The following is a 20,642-nucleotide window of genomic DNA, read 5'->3' as shown; positions in this document are numbered from 1 at the left end:
CCTCGGCTTATACTCAGGTTGGCTTACACTCAAGTATATATATTTTTATGATCTTTGCAGATTGAATTACAGAATTTTCAAATTCACGTAGATCTGAGAATTTCAGGAAATTTGTCTCAAGTCACTCCTCCAAGAATCGATCCACTAATCTCTTGAAGTAATTATTGATTTGATTGTATGAGGAATCAGAAAACAATTGTTTGCAAAATTTTAACATCTTTCTCTTTTCCTTTTTGGTCCTTCTTCATTTTATGAATATCTACAATGGACTAAATGAATGTGGCTAATCCTTATCTGACCAAGGACTCTTAGTATCTTTGATTTTCTTAGCGCTATTTTCACATCCTTGTTCCTTAGGGTATAAATAAATGGATTTAAAAATGGGATAATGACAATATATATAAGGGCAAGGAATTTGTCATGTTGACTGCCCTTAGGCTTGGCATATATGATAATGCCTGAGCTGTAGTACAAGGAGGCTACAATGAGGTGAGATGAACAAGTGGAAAAGGCTTTCTGTTTACCTCTAGTGCTTTTAATCTTTGAGATTAATGCAATGATGTGGATATAAAATCCTAAAATGACCAGGAATGGAATTAAACTGGCAAATATAGTTGTTGAACTTGTGACCAGGTTACTGACCATGGGATTAGAACATGCTAGATTTTGTAATGGAGCCAAATCACAGAAGAAATGGTTGACTTTATTGGGTCCACAAAAATCCAGTTCAGCTGTAAATATCGTAGGTATGGCAATGATGAAACATCCAATAACCCAAGGGGCAACTGCAAGTTCAATACAATGAGTTTGGGTCATTATTCTTGAATAATGCAAAGGGTTGTTAATGGCTAAATCCCGATCAAAAGCCATAACTATCAGAAGATAACATTCTGCTACTCCCAAAGAATCAAATGTATACAACTGGGCAAAGCATCCAATGAATGATATCTTCCGGCTAGCTTCTATTAAAGTAGCTAGAAGTTTAGGAATGGTGACAGATACAAATATAATTTCCATAAGAGCAAAGGTGCCAATAAAAAAATACATTGGTGTATGAAGCGAGCGCTCATATCTTACTAGGACAAGTATGACAGTGTTCCCCATGACACACGATATATAAGCCAATAGTATAAATACAAAAAGTAAAATCTGTAGGCTCTGTAGATCGGAAAATGCCAGAAGAATGAATTCTGTTACTGTGGTCTTATTAATTTTATTGATTCTGTAAAGTACAAATCCCTGTAAAAATAACAAAAACAGTTAGTAACACTATACAAAATAAATACTTTCAAAGGAACTGTCTCAACTCAATAATTTCTTGGTAAAACAGTAAAGCTTCGGTGAAGTGATATTGCCAAGGTTTTGGAAAGCTTATGTTGTATCACTGAAGTCATTAACCCCTTACCTACAATTGACGTAATATTCCGTCCATGTGACCATGGACCTAATTACCATGGACGGAATATTACGTCATCGCGATCAGCGGCGCCCACGTGGTGAGCGCCGCTGATCGCGGCCGAGTGTCAGCTAATTATCATAGCTGACACCCGGCACAATGTGTCAGGGGCGGTCACATAGCGCCCCCGACACGTTAACCCCTTGCACACCGCGATCAAACGCGATCGCGGTGTACCGGGGGTTAAAGGGAAGCATCGGCAGGGAGGGGGCTCCCTCCGTGCTTCCCTGAGCCCCCCACGGCAGCGCAATGTGCAGCGCTGCTGCGGGGGACTCCTTTCCTCCAGGCCCCCGAATCCAAGATGGCGACGGGGGCCTTCGGGGGCCTGAGGAAGCTGGCTTCCTCAGTGCCTGCAAAGCGCAGGCATGAGGAAGTCTGCAGCAGTGCCTGTGACAGATCGCTGATCTGTCACAGTGATCTGTGATGTGACAGATCAGCGATCTGTCACAGGACAGTGATGTCCCACCTGGGACAAGGTAATAAAGTAAAAAAAAAAAAAAAAGTGTTAAAAATAATAAAAAAAAAATCGCTAAATAAATTAGTAAAAAAAAAAAAAAATATTCCCCAATAAATCCATTTTTTCAAAATAAAAAAACCCAAAAACAATAAAAGTACACATATTTGGTATCGCCGCGTCCGTAATGACCTGCCCTATAAAACTGTCCTATTAGTTAACCCCTTTAGCGAACTCCTTAAAAAAAAAAAAAAAAAACAAAGCAAAAAATAATGATTTATTATCATACCACCGAACAAAAAGTGCAATAACGCGCGATCAAAAAGACGCATATAAATATCCATGGTACCGCTGAAAACGTCATCTTGTCCCGCAAAAAACGAGCTGCCACACAGCATCATCTGCAAAAAAATAAAAAAGTTATAGCTCGCAGAATAAAGCGAAACAAAAATAATTATTTTTTATATAAAATTGTTTTCATTGCAAAAAACCGACAAAACATAAAAAAACGACCTAAATGAGGTATCGCTGTAACCGTACTGACCCGAAGAATAAAACCACTTTATCAATTTTACCGCACGCGGAACTGTGTAAACGCACCCCCCCAAAAGAAATTCATGAAACGCTGGTTTTTGTTCATTCTGCGTCCCAAAAATCGAAATAAAAAGCGATCAAAAAATGTCACGTGCCCGAAAATGGTACCAATAAAAATGTCAACTCGTCCCGCAAAAAATAAGACCTCACATGACTCGGTGGGTCAAAATACGGAAAAATTATAGCTCTCAATATGTGGTGATGCAAAAACTATTTTTACAATAAAAAGCGTCTTTTAGCGTGCGACAGCCACCAAACATAAAAACCGCCATAAATCGTAAATCAAACCCCCCGTTATCACCCCCTTAGTTAGGGAAAAATAATAAAACTAAAAGAAAATGTATTTATTTCCATTTTCCTGCTAGGGTTAGGGTTAGGCTAGGGTTAGGGCTAGGGTTAGGGTTAGGGCTAGGGTTAGGGCTAGGGTTAGGGTTAGGGCTAGGCTTAGGGCTAGGGTTAGGGCTAGGGTTAGGGTTAGGGCTAGGGTTAGGGCTAGGGCTCAGATTAGGGTTAGGGGTGTGTTGAGGTTAGGGTTGGAGTTATAATTGGGGGGTTTCCACTGTTTGGGCACATCAGGTGCTCTCCAAAGGCAACATGGCGTCTGATCTCAATTCCAGCCAATTCTGCGTTGAAAAAGTCAAATGGTGCTCCTTCCCTTCCAAGCTCTGCCATGCGCCCAAACAGTGTTTTACCCCCACATGTAGGGTATCAGCCTACTCAGGACAAATTACAAAACAACTTTTGGGGTCCAATTTCTCCTGTTACCCTTAGGAAAATAAAAAATTGGGGGCAAAAATATAATTTTGCGGAAAAAAATGTTTTTTTTATTTTCACGCCCAGGCGTTATAAACTTCTGTGAAGCACTTGGGGGCTCAAAGTGCTCTCCACACATCTAGATAAGCTCTGTGGGGGGTCTAGTTTCCAAAATGGGGTCACTTGTGGGGAGTTTCAATAGTTTAGGTACATCAGGGGCTCTCCAAACGCACATGACACCCGCAGACCAATCCATCAAAGTCTGCATTGCAAAACGTCACTACTTCCCTTCCGAGCCCCGACGTGTGCCCATACAGTAGTTTTCTCCCACATATGAGGTATCAGCGTACTTAGGACAAATTGGACAACAACTTTTGGGGTCCAATTTCTCCTGTTACCCTTGGGAAAATAAAAAAATGGGGACTAAAAGATGATGTTTGTGGAAAAAATACGATTTTTTTATTTTCATGCCTGGGCATTATAAACTTCTGTGAAGCCCTTGGGGGTTCAAAGTGCTCACCACACATCTAGATAAGTTCCTCAGGGGGTCTAGTTTCCAAAATGGGATCATTTGTGGGGGGTTTCCACTGTTTAGGTACATTAGGGGCTCTCCAAAGGCAACATGACACCCACAGACCATTCCATCAAAGTCTGCATTCCAAAACGTCACTACTTCCCTTCCGAGCCCCGACGTGTCCTCATACAGTAGTTATCTCCCACATATGGGGTGTCAGCGTACTCAGAACAAATTGGACAACAACTTTTGGGGTCCAATTTCTCCTGTTACCCTTGGGAAAATAAAAAAATGGGGACTAAAAGATGATGTTTGTGGAAAAAATACGATTTTTTTATTTTCACGCCCGGACGTTATAAACTTCAGTGAAGCACTGGGGGGTTCAAAGTGCTCACCACACATCTAGATAAGTTCCTTGGGGGGTCTAGTTTCCAAAATGGTGTCATTTGTGGGGGGTTTCTACTGTTTTGGTACATCAGGGGCTCTCCTAACGCGACATGGTGTCCGATCTCAATTCCAGCCAAAAACGTCAAATGGCGCTGCTTCCCTTCCGAGCTCTGCCATGCGCCCAAATAGTGGTTTACCCCCACATGTGGGGTATCAGCGTACTCAGGATAAATTGCACAATATCTTTTAGGGTCCTGTTACTTTTGGAAAAATAAGAATTGAGGGTGAAAAGATCATTTTTGTGGAAAAAATATGATTTTTTAATTGTACTGCTGTACGTTATAAACTTCTGTGAAGCCCTTGGGGGTTCAAAGTTCTCACCACACATCTAGATAAGTTCCTTGGGGGGTCTAGATTCCAAAATGGTGTCATTTGTGGGGGTTTCCACTGTTTTGGTACATCAGGGGTTTTCCAATCGCGACATGGTGTCCGATCTCAAATCTAGCCAAAAACGTCAAATGGCGCTGCTTCCCTTCCGAGCTCTGCTATGCGCCCAAATAGTCATTTACACCCACATATGGGGTATCAGCGTACTCAGGACAAATTGCACAATAACTTTTAGGGTCCTATTACCCTTGGAAAAATAAAAATTGGGGGTGAAAAGATCATTTTTGTGGAAAAAATATGATTTTTTAATTGTACCGCTGTACGTTATAAACTTCTGTGAAGCCCTTGTGGGTTCAAAGTTCTCACCACATATCTAGATAAGTTCCTTGGGGGGTCTAGTTTCCAAAATGGGGTCACTTGGGGGGTTTCCACTGTTTAGGTACATCAGGGGCTCTCCAAACGCGACATGGCGTCCGATCTGAATTCCAGCTAATTTTGCATTGAAAAAGTCAAACGGCGCTCCTTCCCTACTGAGGTCTGCCATGCGCCGAAACAGTGGTTCCCCCCCACATATCAGGTATCAGCGTACTCAGGACAAATTGCACAATAACTTTTGCAGTCCAATTTCTCCTGTTACCCTTGGTAAAATGAAGAAAATTGAACCTGAAGTATTTTTTGTGAAAAAAAGTTAAATGTTCATTTTTTTTTAATATTCAAAAAATTCCTGTGACGCACCTAAAGGGTTAATAAACTTCTTGAATGTGGTTTTAAGCATCTTAAGGGGTGTCACTTTTGGGTATTTTCTATCATATAGACCCCTCAAAGTGGCTTCAAATGTGAAGTGGTCCCTAAAAATAAAATGGTGTTGCAAAAATGAGAAATCGCTGGTCAATTTTTAACCCTTATAACTTCCTAACAAAAAAAAATTTTGGTTCCAAAATTGTGCTGATGTAAAGTAAGCATGTGGGAAATGTTATGTATTAAGTTTTATTGTGTGCCGTATCGCTGTGATTTAAGGGCATAAAAATTCAAAGTTGGAAAATTGCGAAATTTTCAAAATTTTCGCCAAATTTCCGTTTTTTTCACAAATAAACGCAAGTTATTTGAATGCAATTTTACCACTAACATGAAGTACAATATGTCACGAGAAAACAGTGTCAGAATCACCGGGAGCCATGGAAGCGTTCCAGAGTTATGACCTCATAAAGGTACAGTGGTCAGAATTGTAAAAATTGGCCCGGTAGTTAACGTGCAAACCACCCTTGGTAGTGAAGGGGTTAAAGGTGTGGAAATTTTCACATACAAGAGAAGAATCAGGTTTGTAAAAGTTGATAAAATTATAATAACTTATTATTAACTCTCAAAAAACTACTGTACATAAAAACCTGACCTTATTATAAAACCCAGATCACTGGAAAAAACTGCAAGTTCAGAAGTTTCAAAAGGAAAAATAAATAGATAATCTTGCTAGATACTGCAGACATCTATTGGTATGGATAGACATTAATTTCCTGTTTTCATAGAAAAAAAAATAAAAGAGTTAGATTTGTTTTAGGATGTTGTCTGTGCACCACCATCAAATGATTCTTCTTGGTAGAGGAATGTTTTCCCACCCAGGGATAGCAGAAGGATGCATATGAACACAGATGTCAGTTTAAGGTACTGTCACACTTAGCGATGCACCAGCGATCCCGACCAGCGATATGATGCGGTCAGGATCGCTGGTGCATCGCTAAGTGGTCGCTAGTGAGCAGCCACACAGGCAGATCTCACCAGCGACATTGCAGGGGTCAGGGGTCGCTACTTACCTGTCACACTAGGCGACACGCTCGTCTCTCCACAGGAAGCGCCGCAGGAAGCTGACGACGAGAAATGGTCCAGGACCTTCTCGCGCGATCAGCGATAACCAGTGGGGGAGCAGGTCATAGGTAAGTATCAGACATAGCGATATCGCTAGCAATATCGCTATAACGTCACAAGTTATAGCGATATTGCTAGCGATATCGCTTAGTGTGACAGGCCCTTTATTCTCAGCCATGGGGTCATAAGTAGTGATGAGCGAACGTGCTCACCATTACTCGCTACTCGGCCGAGTATCATTGTGCTGGAATTACTCGGCAGGAACTCTGGTCTCCAGTCTGCATTTTTGGCGGTCTTTAGAGACCCAATCAACATGCAGGGATTGTCTGCCAGGCACACTGTAATGCTGCAGCCATTTTTGTCGTGGTCTTGCAGAGATTGGCTGGCCGCACAGCATCATCAGGGGTATAAGAGACCGGACGTCGCCCTGTTCGGCGCATACAGCTCCGTATTGAGATAGTGTAGGGAGAGCTGCTGCTGAGAGGGTCAGAATTGGGGATTTCTTAGTCAGTGTGGGGTCTACCATCCTAAACTACTCACATCCAGCTAAACCAATAGTCCTTCTAAGGGCTAATTCTGGAGTATATAGTGTTGTGAGCTCATTTTCTAGTTCATCTTTGATGTCCGATGAACTCCCTCTGCTGGTGAAAGGAGGTGGTGAAACTGATTTGGATGGGAGAAACCTGTCACCTGAACAGGTGGATTGCGATTGGACATCCGGAATCTCTGAGTGGGTATAAGGCAGCCGACGCCCTGTATGGTTGCTGGTGATTTCTCTGCTCGGAGCTCTGGCCTCCAGTTCAGTTCCTGTCTTCTAAAGCTAAGTTTTGCTCTGTTATTGTTCCATGAGATTTTGTCTGATTTGCTTAGTTTTGTGTTCTGCCAGCCCCGGCTGGGACTCTGCTGAATTTCCATTTTTGTCCCTGATCGGTTAAATCTCTTTTGCTCTGTCTTCAGAATATATCGGAGTGCTGATATAGGGATTTTGAAGTTTAGTGACTTCAGGGCTGTTTTTCCTATCAGACGTGTTGGGACATTTTTAGTAGGGTTTTTGCAGATTGCAGCCAGCATCTTTTCTGTCCTTTCCTATCTAGTTAGTTGGGCCCCATCGTTTGCTCTGCCTGTCTTTCTGTCTGTGTTTGTGTTTTCATCTGTTTTCACCGACAATACATGTTGGGGGCTGTCTATTGCTTTGGGGTCTGCTCTGGGGCAGTTTAGATTTCCCCTTTCTTTCTTTAGGCTTATTTAGTTCTCCGGCTGTGAAGTGGCGTCTAGGATCACCGTAGGAACGCTCCACAGCTACTGTTAGTTGTTGTGAATAGGATCAGGGCTCTGCAATCCGCTAGCTACCAAACTCTCTGGTTTTCTGTACTTAGCTTGCATTTTTGTTTTTTCCTCCTCCGGTGACTCATTCATAACAATATAGGTTGCAGTGTTAGGTAGGCAGGGGAGTGTACATCGCTCTATACATATCAGTGCAAGGTCTGCCGGCACTGTATGTGTGTATATAGATATCATTGCATACATCAAAAGGGTCCATTCCATTACTGTCTGCTGCTGCCTATAGCATATATTGACCGTATATACCTAGCGCCAGGTATAATTGGCTTTGAAAAATTTTTTGACCAGTGGTAATAGAGCTTTTTTTATTGCAAAGCAATCCAGAGCCCTTTTTTTCTCCATTTGCTTCTTGACACTGCACAATACAGCCAGATCCTTTTCCTAGCACAGCATGAAAATCCAGCAATTTTAAAGGGGTCACAAAAATCCCTTTGGAGTGCGCAGAGAAATATTTAATTTTTATGTGGTATGGTTGAGTAGATTTTTTTTAATGTCTTCCACAATTCCTTGACACTATTTTGCTGAAACCCCCCCTGTTATGATTGGGTCACCGAGGAGGAAAGCAAGACCAAGCTAAGCCACAGAAAACCAGAGAGATTGGTAACTAAGCAGATTGCAGACCCCTAATCCTATCCACATTATTATTATTATTATTATTTATTGTTATAGCGCCATTTATTCCATGGCGCTTTACATGTGAGGGGGGTATACATAAAAACAAGTACAATAATCTTAAACAATACAAGTCATAACTGGTACAGGAGGAGAGAGGACCCTGCCCGCGAGGGCTCACAATCTTCAAGGGATGGGTGATAATACAGTAGGCGAGGGTAGAGCTGGTCGTGCAGCGGTTTGGTCGATCGGTGGTTACTGCAGGTTATAGGCTTGTCGGAAGAGGTGGGTCTTCAGGCTCTTTTTGAAGGTTTCGATGGTAGGTGAGAGTCTGATATGTTGTGGTAGAGAGTTCCAGAGTAGGGGTGATGCGCGAGAGAAATCTTGTATGCGATTGTGGGAAGAGGAGATAAGAGGGGAGTAGAGAAGGAGATCTTGTGAGGATCGGAGGTTGCGTGCAGGAAAGTACCGGGAGACGAGGTCACAGATGTATGGAGGAGACAAGTTGTGGATGGCTTTGTATGTCATGGTTAGGGTTTTGTAATGGAGTCTCTGGGCAATTGGGAGCCAGTGAAGGGATTGACAGAGGGGAGAAGCTGGGGAATAGCGGGGGGACAGGTGGATTAGTCGGGCAGCAGAGTTTAGAATAGATTGGAGGGGTGCGAGAGTGTTTGAGGGGAGGCCGCAGAGCATGAGGTTGCAGTAGTCAAGGCGAGAGATGATGAGGGCATGGACTAGGGTTTTTGCAGATTCTTGGGTGAGGAATGAACGGATGCGTGAAATATTTTTGAGTTGAAGTCGGCAGGAAGTGGAAAGGGATTGGATATGTGGTTTGAAGGAGAGATCAGCATCAAGGATTACTCCGAGGCAGCGAGCTTGTGGGACTGGGGAGAGTGGGCAGTCATTTACTGTAATTGATAGGTTCGTAGGGGGGGTCACGTGGGATGGGGGAAAGATGATGAATTCTGTTTTGTCCATGTTGAGTTTCAGATATCTAGTGGAGAAGAAGGATGAAATAGTGGACAGACATTGAGGGATTCTGGTTAGTAGGGAGGTGATATCTGGTCCAGAGATGTAGATCTGTGTGTCATCAGCATAAAGATGATACTGAAAGCCATGAGATTCTATGAGCTGTCCCAGGCCAAAGGTGTAAATAGAGAACAGCAGGGGCCCTAGGACTGAACCTTGTGGGACTCCGACAGATAGGGGGCGAGGTGAGGAGGTGGTGTGCGAGTGGGAGACGCTGAATGTCCGGTCTGTTAGGTATGATGAGATCCAGGAGAGGGCCAAGTCTGTGATGCCGAGGGATGAGAGGGTCTGTAATAATAGGGAATGGTCCACTGTGTCAAAGGCAGCCGACAGGTCCAGGAGGAGGAGGACAGAGTAGTGTCGCTTGCTCTTGGCAGTTAAGAGGTCATTGGTGACCTTAGTAAGGGCAGTTTCAGTGGAGTGGTGTGACCGGAAGCCAGATTGTAAGCGGTCGAAGAGGGAGCAAGAAGAGAGATGGGAGGACAGTTCAAGGTAGACGTGTTGTTCCAGTAGCTTGGAGGCGTATGGGAGAAGTGATATAGGGCGATAGCTAGATACAGAGGATGGGTCAAGAGAGGGCTTTTTGAGGATAGGTGTGATGGAGGCATGTTTAAAGCTTGAGGGGAAAACACCAGTTGTTAGTGATAGGTTGAAGAGATGGGTTAGGGTTGGGATGAAGACTGTGGTGAGGTTTGGGATGAAGTGGGATGGGATCGGGTCGAGTGCACAGGTGGTGAGATGTGATCTTGAGAGTAGAGTGGAGAGTCGATCTTCTGTAATGGTGGAGAAGTTGGTTTTGAAGGTGGAGGGCTGGGAAGTCGGGAGGAAGGGCTCTGGGGGTTGTTGACCAAAACTGTCCCTGATGTTATCAATTTTCTGCTTGAAAAATGAGGCAAAGTCTTCAGCTGAGATGAGTGGGGAGGGAGGAGGTGCTGGGGGGCGGAGGAGAGAATTGAAGGTGTTGAATAACTGTTTAGGGTTGTGAGACAGGGAGGATATGAGAGATGAGAAGTAGGTTTGTTTAGCTGTGGCAAGTGTGGTCTTGAAAGTAGTGAGGGACTGTTTGAATGCGATGAAATGCTCGTTGGAGTGGGATCTTTTCCATCTGCGCTCAGCAGCCCTGGAAGCTCGCCTCAGCTCTTTGGTCAGGCTGGTGTGCCAGGGCTGTCTGTTGATTTTGCGAGTTTAGGTATGTGTAAGTGGGGCAGCGGATTCCAAAGCTACAGCTATTGTGGTGTTATATAGAGCGGCAGCGTCATCCGCATTGTGTAAGGAACTTATATCTGTAAGAGGGAGGAGGGATTCGGAGAATGAGTGTAGGTCAAGGTGTTTAAGATTCCTGCGAGGGTGTGAAAGTTTGTGGGGTGGGGATTGTAGACATGGAGTGAAGAGGGAAGAGAATGTGAGCAGGTTGTGGTCAGAGAGAGGAAGAGGTGAGTTAGAGAGGTTAGATAGGGAGCAGAGGCGGGTGAAGATGAGGTCCAGTGTGTGACCATCTTTGTGGGTGGCTGTAGAAGACCATTGAGTGAGGCCGAAGGAGGAAGTGAGAGATAGAAGTTTAGTGGCAGCTGAGAGGGAAGTGTCAATGGGGATGTTGAAGTCGCCCATGATGATAGTAGGGATGTCCATGGAAAGGAAATGAAGTAACCAGGTGGTGAAGTGGTCAAAGAAGGTGGTGGCTGGCCCTGGGGGGCGGTAGATGACAGCCAGTTGGAGGTTGGAGGGGGAGTAGATGCGCACAGAGTGCACCTCAAAGGAAGGGAGGGTAACAGAGGGTGGCAGTGGGATTGGGGTGAAGGAGCAGGTATCTGACAGGAGAAAACCAACTCCTCCACCATGTTTGCTGCTGGGGCGGGGGGTGTGAGAAAGGTGGAAGCCGCCATACGAAAGTGCAGCAGGAGAGGCTGTGTCAGAAGGGGTGAGCCAGGTTTCGGTGATGGCGAGGAAGGAGAGTTTGGTAGTAACAAAAAGATCATGGATGTAGGAAAGCTTGTTGCAGACAGAGCGAGCGTTCCACAGAGCTCCTGTTAGTGGGACTGGGGAAGCGGGGGCTGGGTGAATGGGTATAAGGTTGGAGAGGTTACGGAAGGTTGTGATAGAGCGTGGATGGGAGGTAGAAATGACTGTGGGAATGTGGTGAGGAGGACCAGGATTTGGAGAGATATCACCAGCAGTGAGAAGGAGCAGAGAAAGTGTTAGCAGGTGGGAGCAGGAGAGGGCATGAGGGGGCTGTCTGTGTTTGGAGACAGAGGATTGTATGTTAAGGAACAGTTTTGAGGCGGAGGTGAGGTGGATGGGGAGGATTGAAGAAGAGATGAACATAACTACAGTAGCCGTGGAACGTACCTACGATGATCCTAGATGCCTCGACACAGCCGGAGAACTAAATAAGCCTAAAGCAAGAAAGGGGAAATCTAAACTGCCCCAGAGCAGACACCAAAGGAATAGACAGCCCCCAAACATGTATTGTCGGTGAGACAAGATGAAAACACAAACGCAGGTAGGAAAATAGACTGAGCAAACGATGGGGCCCACACTAACTAGACAGGACAGGAAAGGAAAGACTCTGTCTGCAATAATGCAAAAAACCCTGCAAAAAATTCCCAACACGTCTGATAGAAAAATACTGAAGTCACTAGACTTCGCCCACTATATCAGCACTCTGGTATATTCTGAAAGCAGAGCAAGAAGAGGCCATTCTATTAAGGGACAAAAACAAACTGGCACAAGCAGTAACATAAGGATGGAAATTCAGCACAGCCCCAGCCGGAGCTGGCTGAACACACAAAACTGAAATGGACAAAACCTGATCAAATGTGAACAATAGCATAAGAACACTTAGCTGAGCATGCAGGGACTGAGCTGGAAACTAAGACCTCAGGAGGCAGTAAGAAAATCACCAGCAGGGATAGAGGGAGTCAGCTGTCTTAAATCCAGTCAGAAACTCCAGATCTCCAGTCATCCTCTTCATTATCAGGTGGCAGGCCTCTGTTAATTAGATCAGCTCCATTACCTCCAGTAACCACCAGAGGGAGCCCAGAAAGAGAACTTGTGACCCCTCTGTCAATGTAACCAGCTCCCCTACCTTCACTAGTAACCAGAGGTAGGCCAGAAAGCGAATTCACAACACCCCCCCAAAAAAGGACACATATTTTAGTGTGCTATATCTGTGACACGCCTCATCCATCCATCTGCTAAAAATGTTCGTGTTTTTAGCCCTAAATTCAATTTTTTTTGCTGTCTGTCACTGCACTTATATACAGCACTATTTAGCCAAAAAATATACAGGCCACACATTTGTCGGTGTGGTATCTCTGTGCCAGCTCATATCTGTGCGTGCTCAAAGTTTGGTCAGTTTAGGCCAGTTTTCCTTTTTTGTCCTGGGTGTCACTGTAGTTATATACAGCACTATGTAGCATCTTTTTAAAAAACAGGCCACATATTTTACAGTGGGGTATATCTGTGACATGCCTCATACATCCATGTGCCAAAAATTGTGGCATTTTAGGCCTAAATTCAATTTTTTTGCAGTCTGTCATTCTCAGTATATCCAGCACTCTTTTGCATAAAAAAAAAAAGTATATATATTTTACAGTGTGGTATATCTGTGACACGCCTCATACATCCATGTGATTAAAATTTGTGGATTTTAGGCCGATATTCCAGTGTTTTCCTGTCTGTTACTCAAGTTATATACAGCACTATGTTGTATTATTGTAAGAAGCAGGCCACATATTTTACAGTGTGGTATATCTGTGACACGCCTCATACGTCTATATGATAAAAATTTGGCGATTTTAGGCCAGTATTCCAGTGTTTTCCTGTCTGTTACTCAAGTTATATACAGCACTATGTTGCATTATTGTAAAAAACAGCCCACATATTTTACAGCGTGGTATATCTGTGACACGCCTAATACATCCGTGTGCCAAAAATTGTGGCATTTTAGGCCTAAATTCCCTTTTTTTTTGCAGTCTGTCACTCTCGTTATATCCAGCACTCTTTTGCATAAAAAATCACACATTTTACAATGGGGTATGTCGGTAAAAAGAATTCTATTTCAAGTTGTTATGGCTACTTCATGACTGTTAAATGCTCCAACTACTATCGCCATCATCATCTTCATCCTAAAGGCAGTCAATGAGCAGATCGAAAGTAGCAGAGGGTGAACGCTTAGGCGGTGTTGTACTCTATCTCTGTATTATGAAGGCTAAATCTTCTTGATGAAGTCAAGCCTGGAATAGCCAGAACAAGAGCACGTGGAAGATTACAGGGACAGTACTCGCAACTACTTAAGCCTGGTGTTCCTGGGCAGGATTCTGACAAGCCCTCACCTACTAATACTGAACTGGTTGAACAATGATGCCAAAAAGGAACCCATGCATTTTCTATAACTGAAGCTAGAGATTTTGACATTTCGGCTGCGTTTCAAGACATGTCAATTGGAGAGCGTGGTGGTCGGAGATGCGCCGCACCCCCCGCCTTCTGTCGCTTTCCCATTCTCCCACAAAATGAAAGTTTGCAAGGACAAGGTCCTCTCCCCTCTTTACAGAGAAAAACATTACAATGACAGACTGGTAAACGATATCTATTACTTTGTATGTAACCCCTTGTCATGTACAGCACCATGGAATTAATGGCACTATATAAATAAATAATAATACAATATGGGTGTTTCCACAAGACAATCCACCAAACATGTTATTGAAGGATTTTTTTTCTGACAACTCTTTTCAGCTGTGCACAAACTATGTCAACTTGGTAGCTAGACCCCAGTGGGTGTTGGCACAGTGTCATGTTGACTACAGTCCCCAGATGTTAGATAGGTTCCTAATCTCACCTCTACTTTAGCAGCATGATGAATTAATAGGAAAAGCACATGGTATTGGTGGAGCAGTTGTTTTCTTGCCAAAGAAATTCAATAACATCAATGAGGTGGTTAGCCACACATGAAATGGAGAAATAGTAAAGATGACAATTGACAAGTAGTTTCACATTTGAGGTAAAACACACTTCAAGAAGTTGCTTTCTCTCTTACAACATTATATTCATCTTTTTCTTCAAGGCTTTGGAATATATTGTGCAGCAAATAGGTATGAATAATTAATTACACAAATGATGTTACATAATTCAGAACATACACAACAGGGAACTTATTTTGCACAAAAAAAATTTAAATATGAGACTAGTGTCATCTTGTGGAATGATATGAGCCACAAAGTCCTTCAAATTGAAACTGCTCTGGAAGTACAGTACAATTGTCTCTACAAAATTGGAAGAACATGCCTTCTATGCTGCTTGCATTAAAGAACTGATTGGCCAGATATGTACGGAGTCAGGATGACCGGGCTGCGGGTACCTGTGCTGCACCGTGTCCGGAACTGTCAAGGCTGCGTCCCCTGTTTCCTGGGGGAAGGAATAGGGTAAAGGACAGGCTTCATTACACAGGAAGAGGGTTTGTGTTTAGACAGGGAACCTGGCCGGAAGCTGAGGGAAAAAAAAGCAAAGCAGAAATGAGTCCCCAGCTGTGAGTGTGTGAGCAGCAAGGGGGTCAGTGCACTATGCACCTGAAGCACCGATGCTGCGGCAAAATGCAGGAGACAAACAGACCCGGTGACCAAGAGGCAGGGGGACAGCTTAAAAGAAAGCAGACACAACAACAAAGATTTTTGGCGTGGACAAGCAGCCCATAGGAGGCTGAGTAGCGTACTCCGTCCTTAGAGCAGTGGCGCTGCAAAGGACTGTTCACGTTGTCTCTCGCCACTAAAAGTGGTACTGCCATTTAGCAAGGCACCGTGTGCCCAGTAACCGCCAGAGAGCGAGGCGCCGTGTGCTCCTTGACTGTGAGTATGTGGCGCCCCTGAGGCTTCAGTCGCCACAGAGGTACTGCTCCTTCTCCTAAGGTGTGGTACCCCACCATCCAGGTAGGTTGGGAACTCCCTTTCACATTCCAACACCTGCACCCCACACACAGGATAGTTCAGCAGGGACCCATCCATGCTTTATGCTGGAAAGGTCATAGGGTGCCTTTTGTGGTCCCTGGCTTCGTAACACGAGAGTTGCAGGGGAGGCGGGTGGAGTTAGCTATAAAAGAGAGGGAAGGTGTAGGATTTGAGGTCAGTCTGATGTAAGGTTAGTGGAGTAAGAAGTCACTGAGAGAGGAGTGAGGATCCCTGGAAGAGGGATCGAGGAGGGAGTGCTGCCGCTGCCTCAGTGACATGAGCCAGCTGGCACGGGAAAGGAACAGAAGGAAGGAGACGTAGACTGGAGACTACAGATTTCATAAGAGAGACAGAACAGATCGGAACGAAGGAGAATAGGACGGTGGGAAGCAGGTTGAGAAAGAGAGAGAACCCTTCCAGTCCAGAGCACAAAGGCCGGGGCCCGGTCCCCGAGGCTGATTGGATCTTTATGTCCGGCAACAGACACCGGAGGAGTAGTGAGCCACTAACGCCTTACTCTCATCATAGACTTGGGATGCAACAGCAACTGAATAGAGAACCGGGACGCAGAGAGGAGTCCCCGAAGCAGGCTACAGCTGTCTGTTATACAAGTAGTTACCCTGGAATGCCTCTCTCTAGGTGTTCCTAGTCTCTAAGTACTGGAGTGCTTCGCACCTAAAGGCACATTGGAGGAGTCGTTCAGTAATGTACATATTGGCGGAGTGTGGAGGGGAGAATCCTATCCTGCCTGGGGGTTGGCTGGGGCCCTGACCTGAAGAACACAGTGCGGAGGCAGGCATTTGTGTGAACTGCAAACAGTGAGTAAAGCTTTGGAACCGCATACTCTGGTGTCCTCCAGTTATTCCAGCATCGCTACACCTGGGTACCTGCACCTACACCAACTGCGCCTCCCCGCCATTACTTCATCTACACTGCCCTGGGACTACAGCTCTGCCTGTGGGAAGCTTTACCATCTAAGCTGCGCATACCATCAGTCCCAGAGGATCTGCCCGCAGCATCGGCCTAACACCACACTTGACGAGCACCACAGGTGGCGTTACGAACTATTCCAATAAACTTTAAGACCATTAACATCACCGCCATTGATATTGGGCGCCCAGGGCCACGGACCGGGTCACCGCTGATGTGACACACATTCCCCCTGACATTGGCCCGGTACCGAGTACCCCGCTGTCCTGGGTGTGAGGAGCGACCCAAGTACAGCACATATGTGCAGTAGAAAGAGTCAGTTCATGCCACAAGTTCAGCGTGGATAACCAATAATTATAAGGCACGGAGGAATGGCAGAGGATGTTAGTACGGTCAGCAAGGTACTCCCTCTGCATTTTCCCAAGCTTTGCACTCCTTGTGAGAGTCTCCAGTGCCTCAGGGCCAGGGCGATGGGATTGTCTGAGAAAACTCTCTCCAAACGTTGTCAGTGTTCCACTGCCTTTGCTGGCTTGGAGTTGTGTCCCTCTCACCTGTACTCCTTGCTTGGCCAACAAACTATGACCTCTACTGCCAGCGTTTTCAGATGTGAATTTTTTTAATTATTACACAAGAAGGGACCTCTGGTCCTCTAACATTTTAGTACACCTGCCTGCTTCTGGAAAAAGAGATGTAAAGTTCTCCTTGTAGCGTGGGTGTAGAAGTGTCACCAATCAGTATTGCCCGTCACCCAAAATTTTGACAACCCGAGGGTGACGGGAAAGGCAGTGTAACATAAACTCAGCCATGCATGCAAGAATACTAAAAGTCAATACTTCCGTGTCCTCACCAAGAGGACGACTGATCATGCTTTCCTCCTCCTCCTTTCCTCAGGCCTCCATGACTTTGAACTAAACTCAGTAATATCATTGTACAAACATCATTGTAAATACATTCTTGCAAATACACCCCTGTAGTTTTTATCTCTCCCACCTCATTGTAGATTGTAAGCTGTCACAAGCAGGATTGTTTTGTTTGGGTTTAATTATGGTTATCTTTGTTACCTAGTGTAGATTGTAAGCTGTCGCCAGCAAAGTAGTTTTATTTTGGTTTAATTATTGTATTATTGTAATCGTTGTTACTTAGGACTTTTGTGTGAAACAGTTATTATAGAGCGAAAACATATTTACAGTTTAACAATCAATCTTCAAATTAGAACACAGATAAGCAGGATGGAGCTGTTAATTATGGTGTCCTTGACGCTAAACCTCTTGGTGGATTCCTCAAAGTTTTGGAGGATGTTACATATGTCAGACATCCATGACCACTCCTCAGATGTTATGTGTGAAGACAGAACAACCTTGTTGATGCTGGTATACTAGTCACCAACTGCCCTCTTCTGCTCACAAATCCTTTCCTACATCTGCAGTGTAGAGTTCCAACGCCTGGGGGCATCACACACCAGTCGGTGAGCCAGAAGCTGCAAGCGCTGCTGAATCATGGCAAGGGCGGATGAAGCTGTAGCTGACTTTCTAAAATGGATATGCAGAGCATTGTACTTTTCCTAGCAGATCTGACAGCTCCGTGTCACTATTCAAAAATGTTGACCAATTAGGTTAAGCACATGAGCCAGGCATGGCATGTGTATGAGCTCGCCTCGCCACAGAGCAGCCACCAGGTTCCAGCCATTGTCACACACAACCATGCCTGGCTGTGGGTTTAGCGGTCTCAGCCACCGATTTGCCTGCTCTTTCTGAGCTGTTCAAAGCTCTTCTGCTATGTGGGGTTGGTCACCTAATCATATTAGCTTCAGCACAGCCTGTTCCCGCTTTGATTAGGCAGTGCTTCAGTGCTTCCAGCTTGTGACTGATGTGCTACTTTTGTAGCTGGAGGCTGAAGAGGAGGCGAAGGAGGAGGAGCAGGAGCTGCACACTGTGGGGGGCAACCCAGATTGACATAGGGCACACAATACTCCGCCCTTGGTATGGTGCCCGTCCTCCCAAACACAGAGTGGGTCCTGGCTTCCACTATGTTAACCCAGTGTGCCCTCAGTGAGATGTACCATCCCTGACCACGAGCACTTGTCCACATGTTTGCTGTTACTTGGAAAGTCAACCTAACCACATTGTATAGGGCATGGGTAATGTTGTGGGATACGTACCTGTGTAATGCCAGGAAGGCACACGGGGACAAATATTCCTGCATGTTCAAGACCTCGGGGTGATCCTTGATTCTGCCCTCTTTTTGAAGGTACATTTCAAAGCCCTTGCCTCCTCCTGTCCACTACAACTCAAAAATATTTCCTGGATCTGTACATTACAAGAAACTTAAAAAATGTTTGTTGTCATGTGAGACTTTGGTAGATCTCCTGGAGTGGACCCGCTGGACTGTGGCAATGAACCTCCCACGGGCGAGCTGGCCAGGTGAACCACCCCTATACAGAGAGTGTTTGGGGCAGACCCGCGGGTAACTATCACCACGGCAGCTGGTACCCAGAGAGAATACAGGAGAGCCGGAAAAAGGCCGGAGATGCTGGTGGAGGACCTCCCCAGAAACAGGAACACGGATGGCGGACAGGTCAGGAACACAGGCGAGACGGAGGGAAGCAGGCACGAACTGGAGAACTCAGCCAGGGGACCAGGACAGACCGGAGCACGACCTCAGAGTTCCAGATCCTAGGAGAGAGGACAGTGGAGAAGACGGGTAAGCTACAGGCAGGGAGGAAACGGAGGTGCACACAGAGACAAGGGCCAGAATCACTTAGCAGTGCACAAGTGATAATCAGGCCCCACCAGCAGGAAGAGGCGGCCTGACATAGGGAGTCGTGGCAGGGACTTCCGGGTCATGACCCCTCCCAGCGCAAGGTGAGGAGAGCGCGCGGCCTCAGGAGGGGTAGAGAGCACGCGTGCTCCTGACCACAGTGTGCGTGCGCGCCCGCCGAGGAGCAGGAAGCTGGGCCGGGGCGCGCACCCGACGGGACACAGGAGACCGGGCAGGAGCAGGCGCCGGGAAAGAGAGACGGGGAAAGGAGGAGCGCGGAGAAGGCCGAGGCAGCCGGGACCGCGGCGTGGAGGCCGCCAGAGAGTGGGCAGACTGCGGCAGAGGAGAAGGTATCGGCGGGGCTGCGGCGACAGCAGCGTGACAGTACCCCCCTCCCTACGCGCCCCCCTCCGCAGAGTGGAAAAAAACTTAGCCAAAATTCGAGGAGCCCGAATATTCTCCCCAGGCTCCCAGGATCTCTCCTCAGAACCAAAGCCCTTCCAATCGACCAGAAGAAAGGTCCTCCCCCTTCGCTTCTTCATGACCAAAATGTCTTTAACCTCAAACTCATCGTCAGCGGAGACAGGCGGCGGCGACTGAGTGGCAGAGGTTTGGAAGCGATTGAGGATGACCGGTTTTAGAAGGGAGACATGAAAAGCATTGGGGATGCGGAGTGAGGCGGGAAGTCGCAGTTTGTAGGAGACGTCGTTAATACGAGCTAAGACCTCAAAGGGTCCAATATAGTGGGGACCCAGTTTATGTGAAGGGATCTTGAGACGAATGAACTTGGAGGACAGCCAAACTTTATCACCAGGGTGATATGGCGAGGAATCCAGGCGCCTTTTGTCTGCGTGTCTCTTTACCTTGTCGCGTGCTAACTCGAGAGCGGCCTTGGTGTCCTGCCAGATCCTGGAGAAATCCCCAAACAGAAGATCAGCCGCCGGTACACCCGAGGCAGAGGGAACCGGTAGAGGTACACCTGGATGCAGCCCGTAGACAACAAAAAAAGGAGATTTGCCAGAAGACTCGCTGACGTGGTTGTTATAGGCGAACTCTGCCCACGGGAGTAAGTCTGACCAGTCGTCCTGGTGGGCATTAGAAAAGTGCCAGAGAGAGTTCACCAAATTCTGGTTAGTCCGCTCCGCTTGACCATTTGACTGTGGATGGTAAGATGAGGAGAAATCAATTGTGACATCCATCGACCTGCATAGGGCTCTCCAAAATCGAGAGGTGAATTGGACTCCTCTGTCCGAAACAATATGTTGGGGTAGTCCATGGAGATGGAAGATGTGGTGAATGAAAACTTTTGCCAAGTCTGGTGCTGAAGGTAACCCGGGGAGAGAGATGAAATGTGCAATCTTAGAGAGAATCTGTCAACCACCACAAGGACGACGGTACAATCTGCAGACCTGGGTAGATCGGTAACAAAATCCATGGCAATGTGTAGCCAAGGGGACGACGGAACTGGAAGCGGATGTAGAAGACCGGAAGGCAACTGCCTAGGTACCTTGGTTTTAGCACAGGACGGACAGGAAGCGACGAAATCTCGGACATCCAGGAGAAGAGTCAGCCACCAGTAGTAGCGGGAGACAAGGACAAGTGTTTTTTTAAGGCCGACATGACCAG

At 45.9% G+C, this 20,642-nt stretch overlaps 1 protein-coding gene across 1 annotated transcript in view; it reads right to left on the bottom strand.

Moving 5' to 3' along the window:
- Positions 1-249: 249 nt before the first annotated feature.
- The window catches only part of LOC141082664 (olfactory receptor 6N1-like), a 41,911-nt gene continuing 21,518 nt past the window's right edge, over positions 250-20,642 (bottom strand). Inside the window, exon 2 of the mRNA XM_073566613.1 lies at positions 250-1,239. Coding sequence (XP_073422714.1) covers positions 250-1,239 — 990 coding nt within the window. The remainder of the gene's footprint in view (positions 1,240-20,642) is intronic.

The sequence above is a fragment of the Dendrobates tinctorius genome, unplaced genomic scaffold (genome assembly GCF_039654945.1).
Source record: "Dendrobates tinctorius isolate UK_male_01 unplaced genomic scaffold, ASM3965494v1 ptg000019l, whole genome shotgun sequence".
Classification (NCBI taxonomy): domain Eukaryota; kingdom Metazoa; phylum Chordata; class Amphibia; order Anura; family Dendrobatidae; genus Dendrobates; species Dendrobates tinctorius.
Note: the sequence above shows the minus strand (reverse complement) of the source record. Positions and strands in the feature narration are given on the sequence as shown.